The following is a 20,137-nucleotide window of genomic DNA, read 5'->3' on the forward strand; positions in this document are numbered from 1 at the left end:
CCTCACTCAGCCTCATTGCAGACACACTTATTCAGTAGGCGATGTTTACTAGAAGCAAACAGAGCCACAGGCACAATGACAAACAGGAGGGACATGCCTAGGGCTCCGGGTGCACCAGTGCCTGCCTCTAAACCACTGGAGTGAGAAGGGTGTGGATGTATCTCACTACCTGAAAACCGACACACCTGGACTAGATAAACAGACTCTGGGTTCAAACACTGAGGTGTTCACAATGATTTCTTTATGTGTTATACAATTAGGGGTTCAGAAATGTAACAGGGCTCTTATGTGCTGATGTCAGACATTATGTCACCCGCACACTAAAGGAATCACCTGGGACATTCTAGGCCACAAAATGCTCTTGGACTGGAAGAGGGACCCTTGGTGACCCGAGGCTGACTTCAGCAGGTCATTGGTTGCATGGTGTGTATTTTTAAATCTGTAAACACTAGCTCTGCTTTTAACTCACGGCTCCTGTTTGAAGAGGGGCAGGATTCAGTTAGATATCCCAAATGACATAGTCTTCTATGCCCTGGAAGTCCCAGTGCAGCATCCAGATCACACAGTTTGGGGTTTTCTGAGTGAGTGTTTGGATAAGGAAAAGTATCACATCTGTCTACTACTCAGTGATTCTGAACACTTGGGGATGGGAAATTGATCCAGAAGTTAGGAACACTGGCTGCTCTTCCGAAGGATCTGGGTTCTAGTCCCGATTCCCAGTGCCTACATGGAGCCCCACAGCCATCTGTAATTCTAGTTCAGGGATCTGGTGCCCTCTTCAAACTTCTATGGACACTAGGCCTGCATGCAGTACACAAGAGTGTATGAATCTTTAAAATGCTGAACATAAAACTAGAGAGGGGTAGCTGTGAAATGCTTATTGGATGAAATTTTAGGTGTGTGCAGGGGGTGGGGGGTGTAGAAAAATAAGAAATAACTACCCGGGGCAAAGACCACCTCCCTAGTGACCAGGTGGGCCGAGCTTGGGTAAGATGCTGATTCAGGACCTGTAATGACATTTCTCCTCATTTCCAGGCAGAAAGCCAATCTCAATGTCCTGGATTTCATAGACTGCCATCTAATCCAGTTAGAGGAGGAAGTAGGAGTAATGAAATCAAAAGAGGTCTCCAGAGGTGCCCTCGTCATTACAGAGAGCAAGGACAGTTGTTGAGGGAGTCACCTCCCCCACAGCCTGTCTCCCTGCTGTCCCTCCTGGACGGTCTCAGAGCAGCTAGGCCTAGTCAGTGATGTGGAACGCACGTTTCTGGGTCAGAGTTACACACTCAACAGATATTTTTAGACAGATTCTGATACTATGTATAAATTCTTTTAATTCCATAAAAGAGATAAATTAAAGATGGGACTCTCGGGGCTGGAGAGATGGCTCAGCGGTTAAGAGCACTGACTGCTCTTCCAGAGGTCCTGAGTTCAAATCCCAGCAACCACATGGTGGCTCACAACCATCCGTAATGAGATTGGATGACCTCTTCAGGTGTGTCCGAAGACAGCCAGCGACAGTGTACTCATAAATAAAATAAATAAATAAATCTTTAAAAAAAAAAAAAAAAAGATGGGACTCTCAGACCAGAACAGTGAATTCATCCCACCAGTCTCTGCTAGGCAGGGGAGTATACTGAGGAGGAGGGAAGGCAGATGGAGGAGGAGGAGGAGGCGGAGGCTGCTGGAGGGCAGGAGAGAGCAAAACCGCGTAGATGAACTGCCTATTGAGGTCTTGTCTGGCTCTGCTCGCTCCGTTCTTTTCTGTCTGCTCACCCCACAAGATTGTTTATTTGCTTTTCTCTTTGGCAGGCCTGCTGGGGCAACGTGGGGCTGACAAGTGGCCCCTCTGTCTGTAGCTCCGTGGTGGCACCAGATCCTGCTTCATTAGGGCTGTAATTGGGGTCTGACTTTAAAAGCTCAAAGAGATGCACGGCCATGCACCAGCTCAGACTCAGCACCCAACCCGAAGCCAGCTGCTGCACACCACGTGAGAAACACGGTGGGAGGAGATGTCCAGCAGGCACTCTTAGCAGCAGAGTAGGGTCTATTGAGACAAGCTGGGCCAATGGCATTCCAAGCTGGCAACATCTTAGGTCACCTGTCTCTCCTCCCTACTCCCGGCACCTCTGTTGCCCTCCTCCCTGCTCCATCCTCTAGATCCCCGGACATGCAAAATGCAACAGCTCCTGCTTGCTTTGGCAATTACAAAGCAACCCGGCTGCAGCTGCTGTCCGTGGTGCTGAAAGCGCCCGCCTTCCGGCCAGCCCACCTCTCGCCCCGCCTTGCGCTTTCTTGGTGGGGAACACAGGCTCTTAATTCAATTAGCTGGCCCTGAACCCTCCCCAGGGAGCCTGGAGCGGAAGCTGACAAATTCTGTTTAACAAAGACATTTGTCCCCCGCCCGGCCAGGCTTAGGACTCTGCTCTCCTGTATCCCGCTCATTAGGTATCTAACAAAGTGCGTCCCGAGAAATCTGCTTCCAATCGCTAGTAATTCAGGAGGCCTGATACAATTTTCTCCCTGATAAGGGTGGCTCGCCCGCTGGCGAGTACCATAATGAGCCCTGTGTCGGTGGCTCCCTGATCAGCCATTGCTTTGTCATTTCCTGTGGCTGCAGTTGTAGGTTCTTATCTCTTCAGCTGTAGGCTAGGCTCAGACAGCAGGCCTCTTCAAGAGGGCTTGCCTCTGGTGCATACGGCCAGCCTCATTTGTGGTCTCCTGAGAGCCACAGCATCTGTGGCAGGTCTGAGTGGCTCTTCCAGAGTCTGGGTCCCATATACAAGTCCAGGGTCACTGCTCACTACAGAATCCATACGCCCCCCAGGTTCTAGGCATTTACACCTCATGTCATTGTTCATGCTGGCCCTGGATACACCCCCACTTTCCCAATTTCTGAGCCACTATCTGAAGCATAACTCAAACCCCGCCTCTGGGTGACACTACCCCTGCCTCTGTATTCTCAAAGTAGCATCTCATGCTGGATGCTTAGTAGCACAGGTGAATTGTTGGAGTGCTTCATTGCTAGGTACAGTCAGGGCCCAAATGAGTAGCTAAGGAAGTCTCATATGCATGATCTTGGCTGGGCTAGGGATCCATCTGGCTTGACAGGAGGGACTAGACTAGAGTGGTCCGATCTTGATTTGGGAGACTCCCTAGGCCAGCTCTCACTTTCTTAGAAGTTTTCTTTTTTTTCTAGAAGCTTCTACTCTTTCTATTTTTTCTTTCTTCTCATGTCTTCAAACAACAAATTATGCATTCATTCAGCTTGTAAGGAAAGAAGCCCAGAGGAGACGCCAAGCCTTCGGGCTCCTTAGCCTTCCTGGCATCTGACTTAGGACACTATTTCTTGAAGGGCATTGCAGGCTCACATTCTCGAGGCAACAATGGCCCTGAGGCTGCTGATACATTAGAGATGAGCATCGGGCCTCCTGAGTTACCTGGGCCTGGAAGCAGCCTTGATCTTGGTCTAAGACCCAGACACAGATCTTTCTGGTTTTTTTCCATAGCCCCAGCTCTAGTCAGGATATATGGGGAAATTTAGCAAATTTGACCTCTGGAGGGACAGATAATCACCCTTCTCATTCTGAGGAAATTTTCTGTGAGGGTCGAGAGCAGACCAGCTCAGTAGGTAAGGGTGCTTGCCACCGAGTCTGACAACTCAAGTCTGATCCACATAATGGATGGAGAGACAAGGAAGAGATGACTCCTGCAAGGTTCTCCAACGTTCACACGCATGCTATGGAATACACACACACACACACACACACACACACACATACACACACACACACACACACACACACACACACACACACACGTAAGGCAGAAATTGCTGTGAACATAAATGCGGTACTGGTGATGTTTATCTTCAGCCCCTGACAGGGCCTTTTGATGTCTGCCTGAGTGGAGAGCTGGTGGAGCAGCTGTCATGAGGGGCAGGTGCTGAGTGATAGATTACTGGGGTTCTGATATTCCCCTATCCCAACGCCCTGCCCCCATCCCTGAACTCAGTATGCTTGTCAGCAGCTCTGGCGAATATGCTGAGAGCTCCCTTCCTGGGTGTTTGCCCGACACTGCTCTGGGTTCCAGTATAGGCCCCAGCTCCTTCATCAGAACCTGCTACCATCCTAAGTTTATAAGATTACAACTCCCACTACAGATGAGGAAACGAAAGCTCAGAGAAGATTCAGGATCCAAACCCAAGACTGAAGATGAACACTGCATGTACCACAGACTGAGCATCTTGTCATGGCCGACCTGGATCCTGAGGTGGCAGACAGGTAGAACTCTCAGTGTGTTATAAAATCAACATCTGGAGTGACCTTAAGCTTAGAAAATGAGCTGAGACAAAGATGAGACACCACACGCATATTTTTAGCATGTCTAAGTTTGAAAGAGCAGAAAAGCCACTCGAGGGTGGGCTTTCCTCCTCAGGTGCCACAGACTGGGTTCCAGACCTCAGTGGCTCTCACCACCTCGGAAGAATTCAAACAAGCAGACTCTAGCTGCACGAAAGGGGAACATGTGTTTAGAAAAGGAGCGATGGTCTTGTGCTACCCAGTAGTGCCAATAGCATTTCACTGACTCGGAGACATTTTAAGAGAAGACAGGTCAAGAGAAGATAAACAGGAGGCTGGGAATCACAAGCGAAGTCTGTGAAGAGTCCATCAACAGGGAGGGCTGGTGCAGACCGGGGAGAGCAAGTAAAGTGCTGTGGAGATGCACACTTGGAAGCACAGCCCATAGAAAGCGGAGGCAGTTGGATCATAAGTTTGAGGCCAGCCTGGGCTACATACAGGGAGGCACTGTTTCAGAAGGAGAGCAGTAGATGCCAGGAGGTCTGCCATGAACCTGGGAGCTGAGCTCCCTCCAGGGAGGAGAAGAGAGGGCACTGGGAGAAAACACACAGAGAGGAAAGAGGAGGTTTACAAGGATCTCTAGAGGGTAGATAGGGCTTCCTGGAAGTGAGGGAACTCCTGTCATGAAGCAAGCTAAAGAGTTTATATGAGTGTGTGTGCGTGTGTGTGTGTGTGTGTGTGTGTACCTGCTTTCTGAGGTAGGCTGTATGGGTAGAGTGACATGGGAAACAAAAGACTGTGGCGTCCATATTATCCCTGGAGCATGCAGCACCAGTGAAGGCAACCCAAGAGTGGTGGAAAGCAGGGGGTACCCTGGAAGACAGGGTGATGGGTTCTGTTCCACATCTTATACCTGTGACCCAAGGGCCAGAGCGGTCCTGGGGAAAACACAGGCTTTCTTTTACCACCCACGCGTGTCCCTTGCTTCTGCCTTGGATTGAAAGACCTTCCAGACTGCACCTGAACTGCTGAGGGGAGGGTGCAGTGAGGAGGAGGAATGGTACAGACTTTTCTGTCTCTTGCTATCTGACCTGGAAGAGTTAAGAGCAGAGAGTGTAGGGAACTTCAGGGAGGACAGCTTGAAATGCTGGCAGGGGAAGGGTCTCCTTTTTGGGCCCATCTTCCTACGGTTTTCAGAAGTGGACGCTGAGGGTGGGAACAGAACTTTCCAAAGGACTAACTAACAGAGGTGAGAACTGTGTGGCCCTGAATACTGGGTGTCTAGGCAGACATGTTTGGTGGGGAAACGGAGGTAGTTTTGGTTCAAGATTTCTCTAAGGACAAATCTAAAGCAAGCACACAAGGCTTTCAAAGGATTCCTTCAAAGCCTGCCTGATTATACTGTCCTCTGCCTTCCTGTTCCAGACACCTGCCTGACTTCACTCTGGACATGAAGGCATCAAGGTGGTCCTTTTTGTGGCCTCAAGGGTTGTTCTACTGCACTTCCAGGGAGAGGAAGGGGGACTTGAGAGCCAACTGGACTGTGTCTTCCACCTGCCTCGGAGAGCAGAACTTCAAAAGCACCTCCTTGTGCCAGATTCTAGGCAACAAGGGACCCAAGTCCCCCGTGTGTTCTTTAATGTTGCAGGCTGAGGATGGGTGGCTACACACCTGAGAAGCCCGACCTCTGCCTGCTTGTTATCTTTCAACACCAGTCAGCCACTAAATCTTGAATCCTAACCCTTAGAGGGAAATGACACTGTGACCCAGGTGCATGTGTGCTCCTGCCTGCTTCACTTACAGGGCACGTTTCATGGCAGAGGCAAGAGAGTGAGCCCAGTGAACACCTAGGATGTGCACAGGAGGGTCAGCTGAGGGAGAGCTGCTCATCTTGGGATGTCTGCAGCTGGAGGGCACCCTAGATGTGGGGGGATTATTAAAAGAAGGCACGCTGCCTTGCTTGGAAAAGCAAAGCCTCTTGGGGGTGGGGAACAACTCTACCCCCTCTTCAAAAAGAAAACACTGAGATCAGAAGGGAGAAGCAAGACACCAAAGGTTGATTCCTGTGTGTCTGTGGAGTGGCCGTGGGCTCCTCATGGATTCTTAATGACTACGGGTCCTTCCAAAGTCTCCTTTAACTGGTTTCGTGGAGGAGAGAATGGGGCGTGTGTGTTCTGGTTTACGAATCTGCCTGTATTTGCTCAGGCTCTCTCCTGCACACACAGCTCCAGCTTTAGACGGATCACCAGAGGCAGCAAATGCCTTCAGGGAAGTAATACATCAGGGTGACCACACCCCCACACCGCCACCACTAACAACCAACCCCCACTGAAGCACAGTATCCCAAACCAGAGATAACAACGCTTGCCAATCACTGAGCGAGCGGCTGTGTTAGCTGATCAATCTGTCAACACGCCTGCCGGCTGATGACACCATCCATGCAGGCTTGCCAGGGTGTGCTGCAGCTACAGAGAGCAAAGCCAGGAGCATGGGGCAAGAGGAGACCTGGGAGGCAGGGGATCTCAACGTGAGGCGAGTGTTTCTGTCTCTCAGCGTCAGCTGCTGTGTCATGGGGAGGGGCTGCGGTTAAGGGGAGTGAGCTCCTTGGGTGAGGCTGAGGATAGTCCTATCCAGGATTTGTTGAGAGAGACCTCTCCTGTCTTTTGGGTATTCTACCACACTCTTGTCCCTGAGCTCTAAGACTGGATGATACAGAAACGGCGGGTACAGCCAGGTATCTAAGGAACTGGAACAGCCGGTGCAGAAGAAGAACTTACTTCCTCTCTATGCCCCTCCTGGCTATGTGCAAGGAGTTACCCAAAGATGGACTCGTCAGTTGTGTGGGCTAGGTGTCCCAAGACACCTGTTACCTCAAGCTCCTCTAGGGCAGCTGGAGTGTGCACATGACTCTGGTACTTTGTTCCTGGTGGTGACTCCTGGAGCTTGTAGGCTGTCCTGGGAGAAATGAATAACTCTGCCATGGGTGGCCCATAGGCTGGGCATGGAGGAGCACAAGATAGCCCACAAAGCTAAAGGGGACATCACGGTAGAGGGATCCAGACCTCCCACAGCAGCTAAGCTCCAACTCCAGTCCGGGATTGCTTCCTCAGGGATGCCACCCGGCCTTTCTAGGGAGTCTGGATCTTATCATCTCAAGGATCATGAGGCTATGTGAGCATCATGAACTGGTATCTGCTCATAAGCCTTTGTGCTCATTTTATCTCCCCTTCCCCTTTCTCTATGAAGGGAAGAACTTTTTTTTCTTGGCCTTGTTTAATGTAGTGTCCCTTAAACCCGGCACAACCGATGCATGTTTGAGGGTGTGTGAGGATAATGACGCCTTTAATGTGAGGATATGGGGAGATTTTAGATTTACCTGAAGCATCACCTGACTCCTTCATCCGTTCTCAACACCCTTCTTTTAACCCTTAGTGGAAAGATAGCAAGAGCCTGTGTCTACACTAGCTGAGGGTCATGGACAAAATTAATTGAATCAATGTGCCTTGAAGTGTGTGGGCTTGATAGCCACAGGGCATGCCCTCACTTCAATCCACAAGGATGTGTGGTGAGGTGTTTGACCTGGCCAGTGTCTGGCATGTAAGGGATACTCCTTAGATCTGTATAACCAGACAGGAAGAAGAGGTGGCTGTCACCATTGCAAGGACCCGATGATTATTAGTCCGTTTGGAGCAGTGTTAGCAATCACGTCCCTAAATTGTTCTTCAACATTGTAGAATCAAAGTGAGTCACTTGTTGGTCACCTCTCAGACGGAGTTGCCAAGGAACAGCTGAGCTACAGAGAGCTCACGTGTGTGCCAACACAGGTGTGAAAACGTCTGTCAGTTCACATGTTTGGATGGACGTGTGCATTAAGTACCTGCAAAACGGAAGAGATGTGTGCACATGCATATCTGTGCATATACGGCTGTCCCTGTGTAAACACTCATGTGTGGCTGCATGACCGTGTAGACATGTGTGTAGAACCTCTGTGTACAAATTCTTAGCTCTGTATTTCTGCTAGTAATTTTTTTTCCGGGTACACACCTTATCTTGGTCTCTTTTCTCTTCCTTTCTTCTTAGAAATCCATTACTAAAAGGTTTTTTTTTCCTGCCCCACCTCCAGGGGAAGGGGGCTATGGAAAAGGGGAGCAAAATCACAAGGCCCAGATCAAAACACTCAGCAGCTAAATGAATTCGGCAGCGTTTTCCCGCATGACTTGGAGGGATAATTTAGTGAGGCCGCCAGCTGGAAGGAAAGGGATTAATTCTGCACTTAGCACAGTTCCAGTGAATAATTCATCACCGGAGACCTTTGTGCCCAGCCTTTGGGCAACAGGGGACATGTCCTACCCACCTGCCTGTTGCCTGTCTGGCCCTACCAGAGTCCTGGCCAGAGACACATAGCTCTCTCTCCTTCTTGAGGTTGCACGGTGCATGTGTCCTGGGGAGAGGCAGAAGGCAGAGGGAGATGGCAAGAGACAGGAAGTGGCCATTGACAGACCCTAGACCCTGAGAAGGCCCCAAGAAGGCTAGGATACTCTGGGAGAGATGCCACATTTCCCAGCATCTCCTTTCTTAGGATTTAAAAAACATTTTTAATTGAAAATTTTAATTATTCATGTATGGTGTGTGTGTATGTGTGTGTATATATATGTGTGTGTGTGTGTGTGTGTGTGTGTGTGTGTGTGTGTTTGTGTTGTATATAAAGGTCAGAGTACAGTTTTGAGGAATCAGTTCCCTCCTTCCACTTTTCCATCAGTTCTGGGGATCCACCTCAGGTGGTCAGGCTTGAGCTGTCTCTGTGACCCTGGGTCTTTTGCTTTCTGTGACTCCTCTCTCAGGGTTTTCTTGTTCTTGCTTTTGATTTAGTGGTGTGTATATGTGTGTGTCCCATGAGCAGGGACTGAGAGATCTGAGAGGATGGTAGTGAACACTGTAGTGAGGAGGGGCCTGGAGGGAGTGCGGCTTTCACGCTGTCATCTCAGACATTCTCCTCAGGCCCAACAGTGTGGAATTCTCACGCTCTTCATGGGGAAGGACCTAAAGCCCTGAACTACTCCGAAGCTGTTTGGCCTGAGAAGCTAGAACGAATAGATTAGCCTGCAATCAGCACTTGAACATTTCCTGGGTTCAGGGTCAAAATGCCCACACCCCAGTACCAGAGAGGGAGGTGGAGAAGTTTCAGTAGAAAGCTGTCAGGTACACCAGAGCTGTGAGCAATGTCAAAGCTGGAGTTGGCTAGGGGAGCAATAGCCACTCACCAGGTATGGCTGGCCCTGACAATGTTTCTACTTGGGCTAAGTTGTGGCAAGCAGGGTCCTAAAATGGGTCCTCAAGTCCTCACCTCTAAATCTTTAGACCTGTCAAATAGAAAGCCATCACTTTCATGGTTCTGCTGGGTTCCACGACACAGCAGACCTTGAGACACGATGATCCAGTTCTTTTAAAAGCACAGTCTTCTCTGTCTTCTGACAGAAGAGAAAGTCAGAATTTCAAAGTGTGCTGGGGACTAGCTGTGCCTGCTGGCATCACAGTACAGGGACCACGGTAAGAAGACATGTGGGCGGTCTCCGGGAACTGAGAGCACCTTGGCTAGCAGCCAGCAAGAAATGTGGGCCACCAGTCCTGCACTGCAAGGGACTGGCTCCTGCCTGGCACCCCCAGAGGAACTTGGGATTTTATATTATAGAAAAGAATGGAGCCTGTTTACTGACATCTTGATTGTAGCCATGGTAAGCAATATAGAGAGGTATAGGCTGGGGAAGGGGTCTTGCTAAGTACATTGTCCAACAAGAAGGGACTGATCTCCCCTGGCACCCTCATGGAACTTTGACCCCTAGTTAAGCAGGTGTGGGTTAGGTTAGGTTGGGGTAGAGAGAGACCTGGACCCTTTGCTCTTTCCTCTTCCTAACCTTAGCATTCTGCCTGACTTCCTCAGGACCTCAAATCCCTTCAGAGCTTTCAACTGAACCAACTGACTCTTCCTTCTCCTTGGCCTCAAGCCCTGAAGGTCAGCACCTGTGAAGGACTTTGTCACCCACTTAGGGGGTTATGGGAACTGACACATGTCTGACACATGTCTTATCAGGCCACACCACCCTTACCTCAGAGGAAAGCAGCTGGAAGGAGAGGTTCACTGAGGGGGCATCTCCATTGATGGTTTTTAGGTTGGTGTCCTGGGGAGGAGAAGGAACGATAAGTCCACACGGCCAGGCCAGTTGCAGGCAGGTCTCTGCTATACCTCTTTTTCTGGCTTCTCCAGGACGAGGGAGGGTGCTGAAGTGTGTGGGTGGGATGCCAGAGCTGGCCTTCTGCCTGTCCCTGCCCCGCTTCCACGCTCCTCTCTCACTCCACTCTCACTCCAATTCACACCTGACTGGCACCTCCACACTCATCTTCTGGCAGAGCAGAAGTTCCTGCTTGCCGTTATGTCAGAAGTATTTAGGGAGATGGTGGCTCAGAAATAGACAATGATGCTGGTGACGTATGCCTGTAATCCCAGAGCTTGGTAAGTGGAGGCAGGAGGATCGGGAGCTCAAAGTTATTACCAGCTACATAGCAAGTCTGAGGCCAGCCTTGGATACCTGAGAATCTGTCTCAAAAAGATAATGAAAAATAAATTTAAAAGATGATAAAATAATGAGACAGCTTTCCACATTCTTATCCAATGGGGATTGAACCTTTGGCCTCTTGCAAGCTTGCACCCTAGGCCAGGGCTCTTCCACCAATGCTACACTCCAAGCCTTGGTTTTATTTTATTTTATCTTTATTTACTTATTTATTATTTACTTTTTTAAGGTCCCCAGGCTGGTCTCAAATTCATTCGGTAGCCCAGACAAGCCTCAAAGTTTCCATTTTTAAATTTCATTCCAGAATCTTTTACAGGCCTGTGCCACGAGGCCTGACATTATTGAGAATTTATTCTAAGTGCTTTATGTATTCCCTGACCAAATCCTATAGCAATCGTGTGAGCACGCACTGTTCTCTCTCTCTCTCTCTCTCTCTCTCTCTCTCTCTCTCTCTCTCTCTCTCTCTCTCTCTGTGTGTGTGTGTGTGTGTGTGTTTTGTTTTATAGATAAGAAAACTGAGGCACAATACTAAGTATTTTTCCCATAGCAAGGAATATAATCACTTGAAAGCAGGCAAGTGGTGAGGCCAGGACTTGAACTCAGTCAGCCTGTCTCTAGACTCTGAGTATAGCCCTCTGCTTCTGTGTCCCAGATGTGTGGCTAGAGAGGAGAAGTGAGGTCTTGGGAGGTTGTCATCTGTCCCAGGTCTTATATATAGGAAGGTGGGTAGGGAAAGCCTTGGACTCAGGTCTGGGAAAGCCTGGGTTCTTGCTTTTATTCTCTAGGAGTCCAGGTTTACTTTTCCAGGGGCTCAGGCCAGCTTGTCACCCCACCTCCACAGCTAAGACTAGTCTTTGGTATTCCTCACACTTGCAGGCTTCCTTGGTGGGTGCCCTGAAAGAAGCTGTTAAGAAGCAACATTTACCCAGATGGTGGTGACGCACGCCTTTGAGCCTAGCATTTGGGAAGCAGAAGCAGGCCCATATCTGAGTTCAAGGCCAGCCTGGTCTACAGATCGAGTTCTAGGAAAGCCAGGGCTACACAGAGAACCCTATCTAGACAACCCCTCCACCCCCAAAGCCATATTCCCTTCTATAGGAGTGGCCATGGAGTGGAGTGGGATGGGGCTGTGTGGGGGACCAGCTAACAGTAGGGACTTACAATAATGGGGAGCCGCTCCACTTGCAGCCCTTTCAAGCCTTTTCCTGTCAACATCTTGCGGTATAGACGCGACTTCAGTGGTAACACGGAGACACCCAGGGGTCGGCTGAAGGTCCATGGTTCACTGCATTTCACTGTGTGAGGAAGGGCCAATCAGGTCCTGACAGTGAGTACCTGTTCTGCCGCCCCAGCTTCTTAGATGGCATTTTAGGTACTCCCCAGGCTCCGTCCTTGGTTATAGACACATAGTTCTTTGGGTTCCCAATGACTTTACTTCTGTGCCTCCCATTTCTCTTACACACACACACACACACACACACACACACACACAGAGTCTCCTCTTTGGTTCTTCAGAGAGTTATCAGGTCAGCATGAACTCTAAACAGATTCTATATCCATTGGTAATTTTCTGGATTGCCCTGCCTCTTGTCCTCTGGGTGAGTGTGTACCTCAGTTTAGACTATGGGGTTGGGACTTGGGATCAGCTGTTTCCTCTGCCATTTTCCCAGGGTACTCCCTCCTCACTTGATAGACACTTATGTTTTCCAGGTAGGGATTGGCCCACGCGTTCTAAGCATTGCTCTGTCTGCAGCTACCCTAGGGACTGCCTGCACTGGGGGCTTCCTGGCTTCTGGAGGTCCTTAGGCAGTCCTTGCGGAGATGGAGGCAGGTGGATACTGGGTACTTACTTGAGGCAGAGGGGTAATACTCCAGCACCAGAGCTGTGTCCTCTGAGAAACTGGTGGCTCCATCTCGGCCTTGGAAGAGAAAGGATTGGTTCCACAAGGGTTGCTCTGGGGGTCCCCCGGGCTTGGACAGCTGGAAGAGTGTGAGAGCAGTTGTGAGTCATACCTCCTTTCAGATTTGGTTGTACATGTGTCCCTTATTCACCACAAGTGTTTGTTTCAGTTATCGAAAGTCAAAAATAAATCGATAAATAAGACAACCATTTAATACCATGTTCTCATTTTTTTCTGTGCATATTTTATACGTATAATTATCATTCTGCCCTTTCCTACTTACAATCAAAGCCTAAGCACACCCAGAGTCTCGAGAAACTCTCATTACTCATGACGTAGTGACTTCAAGATACTCTGTGTTGATGGCATTGACCTAGAATCTCAACACTTGAGAGGTAGAGCCAGGAGGATTGGGAGTTCCAGATAACTTTGGGCCATATAAAGAGTTGGAGGACAACCTCAGCTATGTCGAGAGTTCGAGGCTAGCCTGGGTTGTATAAAACTCAAAACAAACTACCATTCTTAGATGATGCTTTGTCCTGTCCAACTGCCCTGAGTTGTCCTTTTCTTTCAAGTTCTTAATTTGTGTGTGTGCGTGTGTGCGTGTGTGTGTGTGTGTGTAGGCATGTGAGTGTGTACATGTGTGGTCGTGTGTGCCTGTAAATGTAGATGCATATGAGTATACATGTGTGTGCATGAGTGTGCATGTGTGTGCATGTGTGTGCATGTGTGTGCATGTGTGTGTATGTGTGTGTGCACACAAGCACACCCATGCCATATTACATATGCAGAGGTCAAAGAACAACTTGCTTGAGTCAGCACTCTCCTTCCATTACGTGTTAGGTTTTAGGTCATCAAACTCAGATTGTTAGGGTCGGCAGCAGGTGTCTTAACCCCTGGACACATTTTGCTGTCCCCCCCCCTTTTTTTTATTTAAAACATTGAGCTGGATGCTCTTTGCAACATACCTCTGCATCCCAGACTATTTTCTAAGTACAAATACCTGAAGTAATTGTTCAGTGAAAGACTTTTCGTGCTCTAGGGTACTGGCTAGATGTGTGTACTGTTTTTACATACAGTCTCTTTCTGTTCCCTGCACGTTCCTCCAGCCCTCTTCAGAAGGCCACACGGGTCTTCATTTTTCAGAACCTGGCTTTTACCTGGCTTCAGGCCACTGGAGACTCAGGTGACCTGAAGGCACTACCAAGCAGCAGATGGGACACATGCACTGAGGTGGATTGAAAGAGGAAACAAGACAGCATTGAGTAATCCCTAAATAAGGTAGACTTTGGGTGATCCAACATCCTCAAAAGAAGCAGGGCCAGAGGAGGCTGGAGGGCGTGGCAGAGTGAAAGAGGAGGAAGAGGCGTCCGGTGGAAGGATGAGAACAAGCATCAAAGCATGGAGGTGGCACGGAGCTCAGCACGGGTGACGACCCCGGAGGCCGGGACTCATGGCAAAGCCCGGAACCCACAGGAGGGTGGGTTCCATAGAGCCCTGCATGGCCTCAGCATGACGGCTGCCTTGCTTACCCTGAAGTCTTGCTGGGAAGGAAGAGCTGTTGCTGCCAGGGGCAGTGGTCCTACCTTTTGCTTCCTCGAGGGGATTAACAATCACAGGAAAAGGTCAACGCAAGCACTTGAGTTACTGATGTTAGGTGGGGGAATATCAGTATAGCCCTACTTCTGATGGGGCAGAACCCTCACGCAAGACATACATTATTCTGTTCTGGTCCTCAGGAGTCTTGCCCAAGGCTGAGCTGATAATCTTTCCCTGTCCCTAAGGAGATGGTTTGTGGTGAGCACACGGACAGATGTCCCTGAATACTAGGTAGTGACTGGAGTCATGGGCACATCCCTATGATGTCATGGTGGAAGTTGCCTGGTCAGCAGCCTAGGCCACAGAGACCAGCTGTGAGCTCCGTGGGACTTGGTATTGATTTCTCAGGATTGATCCCCACACTGTGACTCTCCCAGAGTCATTCCCTTCTCCTGGGTATCGGAAGAAGGTAGCCATATTGCCTAGGCTAGCTGGCAGGCCCTGGGGCCCTCAGGGAGGAGGGACTGTGACTTGGTTTCCTGCTGCCTCATTTGTTGCCCCTGTCCTGGGAAAGGGTTATTTAATGGATGCTAGCTGTCTGCTTTGGAACTTATTAACAGATCGAAATGGATTCTACACAGCAAGAGGTGGTAAGTGGCTGCCCAGTGAGGGGCAGCTCTTTCCCTGATGGTTTCCCAGGGTAAGTTTCCCAGGAGAAAGCCCTTCATACCTAGAATTGGGAGGGTGAATCATATTCATATTCTCTTTCTCCTCTCTCTTTCTCTGTCTCTCTGTCTCTCTGTCTCTCTGTCTCTCTGTCTCTCTGTCTCTCTCTCTCTCTCTCTCACACACACACACACACACACACACACACACACACACACACACACACACGGTGCGTGTAGGACTTAGGGCTTAAATAACAATTTGTTATCAGAGTCTTGTGAAAGTGAAGGTGCTATCGGCTGATCTTATGCTGTGCAGGGGTGAGGGGGTGGGGTGGGGGTAGGGTAGACACGTCCCCAAGATGCTAATGGGAAAGGCTACTGTGGGCTTCCGAATTAAAGAATGTGATTAACCCTCAGCTGTGATCTTCAGAAAAGCCATTAACCCTCTGCTACTGAGGCAGACCTGCCTTCCCTGGGGACAGAGCCTTCATTCCGTGGGCCCTCGTCCCTTCCTGCTATTTCCTCTGAAGTCACCCTCATGCACTGCTGTCTGTTCCGGCCCAGGCACAGTGGAGTCGCGTTGGGAGGAGCTGCTGGTTGTGCTGGCTGGGGCTTCCAGCAAGCTAGAACCCTTGGCTCTGGGCCCAGGGACCACGTTAAGCTTATTGTTTAGATAACAGCGTGTCCCTTCCCCTCTCTGGAACCTAGTTCCTCTGTTAATGCCTTGCGCTCCACACTTTGAAGAGCCAGCAGTTTGGAAGGTTGAAGGAGACAATGGATATTTTGTTAGAAGGCAAAAGCTGAGTTTGACTGAACTCGCAAGTGTTGCCTGGGATGCCATGACAGACACCTGTAGGGTATTGCAGGGACCACGGGAGAGCAAGAGACTGGACTCCGCCCCTTCCTGGAGCTTATCTTTTAAGAGCATAGAGTACATACACTCATGTGAATAAACACCTACCCACTTCTGTCATCATGTAGAGGCCTGAGCAAATTATTCTGGGAGCCACAGGAAGAGCTGAAGGCTGAGGTCAAGGCTGGAGGTGACAGAGGACAGACGCAGGGAATGCTGGGTGAGTCTTCCCTGAGGGTGGGTGAGAACTAGAGCAATGAATGCTGAGGCTGGATGAACAGCATAGCTAACGGGGACCTGGTCCTGTGTGAGGGGAACGAGGGGGTCCAAGTGAAGCATGAGGTTCAGGGACAGGTGTACCCCCTTGCTTCTCAGAGAACACTTGAGCAAGGCTGGATCAGAGAGGCTGCTGCAATGGTCCAGGCAAGAAAGGCAGCCAGCACTGGAGTGAGTCCACAGTAATGGGAAACTTGAGAGCTTGGGAGGATGGTTTTAGGGCTGAGACAGAAAGAGGTGGTGGGCACAGGGGTTGTTTTTCTCCTTTGTTAAGTTCTTGAGGCTTCTGCCCTACCTCTACAGGCTGTGGGGGGGGGGTGCAGAAGCAAGCAGGTGGGTCTAGCGGGCAAACCTATGTCCAACTAGATGTGTCTAGCCTATCCCTTGGCTGACCAGAGCCCAGGTTTTGCCATTCTCACCGGGCTGGGAGAGGAATGGAACAGACTGAGGGTGGCCTGGAACATCCTTCCCTCACGCCAAAAGGTAGAGAGAGCCCTCTTATCCGGGTGACTCTTCTTTTTACAGCTGGTTTAGACTGTCAGCAGGTCAGAGCCACACACCCCTCAGTGTCGATTCCAGCAAGTATTTGTGGCTTGATTTTGGCCAAGGAGACCAGAGAGAAGGTTGGTTGGGAGCTTAGTGGGAGGGGTTAGTTACATCTTTCTCATTAAAAAACAAACAAACAAAAGCAAAAGCAAAAAAAAAACCCAAGCTCTTTATTATCCCTTGATCTGCTGGAAACCTGGGAGCTCCTAGGCGCAACTAGATACCAAAATGTTCATAGCTAGATGTTAGAGATCGTGTCTTTAAAGCCACCATGACAGCATCTAATGCTGAGGCTACTTGTGACGTAACGCAGTAGATAGGTCATGTGACTAAGGTTTCTGTGGGGTTCAAGCATCAGGTGCAATGGTAAGACTGCTTCCAGGGTATGAAGCTCTGAAGGAGACAGAAGGGACTGGTAGCCTGGGCTAGCCTTTGTGTTCTAACAGCCTATTCAGGTACGAGTCAATAGGTCTGGGGGAATCATACAGCCCTACTGTTGATTTCTTGAAGGTCACACAGCTAGCAAGCCACAAAGCTAGACTCCAACCCAGGTCTGCTGGGTCTGCCAGCCTCTCGCCCAAGGGAAACGCACAGTGCTCCATGATGTCAGAAGACCGGCTTTAGAGATGATCTGGTTCGGTTCCTACGCCCATCAACTGCAAAGATGACGGATGACACTCAGAGGGGAGAGGGTTAGGGACTGTGCACTCTCTAGGCCCAGGGCATCTAGCTTGATATTGTTTTTCTTCCCAACATGTCCCTCTCTTGTTCTCCCTGTGGGGTCCTGGGCATCTCTGCACAGGTTACATACAGCTTTAAGCCTCACTGAGCTGCCACTGTACTGGGAAGCCTTCAGCACGCGTCTTGTTAGTGCTGGGCTCTGGCTTTGAGTCCCCCATGTGGGAGCAGCACCGCCGGGAAGTCTGCGTGAGGAGTACCTCCCCCACTCCCGTAGAGTTAGAGTAGTGGTAGCCAGTGGTCAAGCCTTGGAGAGGCTCACTCATTAAGGCAGGCAGTGCCTCTCGCCTCTCGGGACAGCTGCTGATCGGTTCATCATTTTCTGTGCAAATGCAGGGCCATGTGTGAGGCGACTCTGGGGAAATCAGAGTGAGGATTGGTTTGGGTTTGAAGCTGTCCCTGTGATCCCCCTTGATCCCACCCTTCCCTGCTTGCCATCACTCCTGCTTGTGTCTGAGCCTCCTTTAAATGTCTTTTAAATGAGGACTGGGGCTCCAACAGAGTGTCTTGTTCTAATTTTAGCGGGCAAGATGACAGGGGGAACTTCTAAGAACACCCTGTCTTCCAAGCCTCCTCCGTCATGTGCAGTGTGCTCTCAGCAGAGCAGTCTGTAAGAGGTCAATCTGACCACTCCCCAGGCCCAGCCACTACCCGTGTACCTCTTCTCCAGCATATTTAAATGTATGTCTTCCCGCTCATTCCCAACACATCTTGGGTTGTACTATAGACTATGCTGCATACATGGTTTCACTGCCCTGGACCAGCTCTTCCATCTCGATACATCAAGACCAACGGGCCAGCAAAATGGCTCGGCGCTGAAGAGGAGGCTTGCTGTCAAAGCTAGCCACCTGAGTTTGATCTCTGGAACCTATGTAAAGCCAGTTCCATAAAGCTGTCCTCTGCCTTCCACATGTGTGCTGAGGTATGGATGCCCTCCCTATATAATGTATATACACACAATGATAATGACTAAGTTGGCACAGTGACACACACCCGTCAATCCCAGGGCTGGAAGGATAGGATGGGCAGATGGAGAGTAAGAAGCCAGCCTGTGCTACAGAAGAAGATCCTGTCTCCAAAACAAGGTGAGGGGGGGTCACAACTTGCCTGTCCTAACTATCCAGACATCAGCACTCCTTCCCTACGGCTAAGCATATATTACAGAGGCTGAGAAAACGGCCAAGCCTGTAAAGGCCTTGCCGGAGATCAGGATTCTGTCCTCGGCACACGTATAAAAAGGCTGGGGAGAGTGAGCACCTGTAATCCCGGTACAGAGAGGCAGAGACAGGAGGACCACTGGGGCTTGCTGGCCAGCCAGGTTAGCTGAGTCAGTGAGCTCCAGGTTCAGTGAGAGGCTCTGTCTCAAAAGAATAAGGCAAAGAAGGGCTGGCAAGGTAGTTCAGTGGGTAAACCTGCTTGCTGCCAAGTCTGATGACCTGAGTTCAATCCCTGGGATCCATAAGGTGGAAAGAGAAAATTGAGTCCTGTAAGTTAACCTCTCGACTTTTTATACTTGTGCTGTGGCATGTAAGTGCCCTTCCTCCCGAAATTTTAAAAACCTAGGAACGATAAAATGAAGAAAAAAAAGAAAACACACTGGGCATTGACCTCTGTTCTCCACACATGTGCACTCATCACCATCACCATCATCACCATCATCACCATCATCACCATCATCACCACCATCATCACATCATCACCACCATCATCATCACCATCATCACCACCATCATCATCCTAAGGGTTTCACACCTACAGTTTCGGATCCCCCTGCTCTTTTATCTTCCCTAGCCCCTGGTAACACTATTGTATTTTTTTGTCCCTATGACTATTGACTTGAGGTGCCCCATGACAGGTGGAATCCATACTGTTTGTCGTCTCCTCTTCTTGGCATAGCTCTGATAGTCCCTGCTGGCTCGTCACCAGATTAGACACGATCTGAGTAAATGTTTGGTCTCTCTGGGAGTCCTGAGGGCAGGTCCTGTGTAGCACACAGGCACAATGCTGGCCAGCAGTGAGGTATAGCAAATGCTCTCAGCACTCGGCTGGCTTGCTGGCTGACGCCATGATGAATGAATGGGGTCCCGGTCGGGAGAGAGCCATACCTGAGGATACCCGTTCTGGCTGACCCGAGGCACATCAAAGGTCATTGGTGATACGATCGGGAAGGACACCTGGGTGAGGGGCAACCCCACAGAGGCAGGGTCCTGCCTGGCCTGCCTGGCCCTGGAGAGGCAAGGAGACAGTAGTTGGCCCTCTCTGGCCCGTGGCCACCCTGACATCTGGACTCACACTTAAGGCTCTAGGCTGAGGAGAAGGGGAGAGCGCAGTGGCCCACCTCACTTAGGCCAGAACCTTGTGACATGCTAGTGAGTTCTGGCACAGGCTTTGGGGAAGGCTTCTTTGGTCAGGAGATGACAGCTGTAGCTCCCAGGTTCCCTTAGCAGGATCCTGAGGTGTACCTTGGCTGTATCAGAGGGAGTCAGCTTTACTGTCTTTAAAATGGGCCTTGCCTTCCGACTTCATCTTTGAAAGACGTTAGCAGTGTTCCTTCTGACTCGTGGGAATCCTGGCTTTTGCTTAAGGGGTGAAGGGAGCCTGTGGGGGAAGGCGCACACTCGTGTCCGTGTGTGCATACGGTGCTTGCGCAGTTTGGTGTTTGCACTGGTGTATGATCACTGCAGCAGGCCTCATGTCATCTGACTTTTGGGACAACCAGCGGCAGAGCCTTAAGCCCTGAATGTGACAG

General features: G+C 50.0%; 1 protein-coding gene across 4 annotated transcripts in view; it reads right to left on the reverse strand.

The window, feature by feature from the left end:
* The window catches only part of Ccdc33 (coiled-coil domain containing 33), a 100,347-nt gene that overhangs the window by 31,682 nt on the left and 48,528 nt on the right, over positions 1 to 20,137 (reverse strand). For 3 of the 4 annotated variants that reach the window (XM_028774544.1, XM_028774542.1, XM_028774543.1), the window contains exons 7-10: positions 19,494 to 19,614; positions 12,718 to 12,847; positions 12,029 to 12,162; positions 10,403 to 10,474 (exon numbers count right to left, since the gene is read on the reverse strand). In XM_028774544.1, coding sequence (XP_028630377.1) covers positions 10,403 to 10,474; positions 12,029 to 12,162; positions 12,718 to 12,847; positions 19,494 to 19,614 — 457 coding nt within the window. The remainder of the gene's footprint in view (positions 1 to 10,402; positions 10,475 to 12,028; positions 12,163 to 12,717; positions 12,848 to 19,493; positions 19,615 to 20,137) is intronic. The other variant, XM_028774541.1, reaches the window with a different exon arrangement.

Source organism: Grammomys surdaster, unplaced genomic scaffold, assembly GCF_004785775.1.
Source record: "Grammomys surdaster isolate TR1022 unplaced genomic scaffold, NIH_TR_1.0 241, whole genome shotgun sequence".
Taxonomy (NCBI): domain Eukaryota; kingdom Metazoa; phylum Chordata; class Mammalia; order Rodentia; family Muridae; genus Grammomys; species Grammomys surdaster.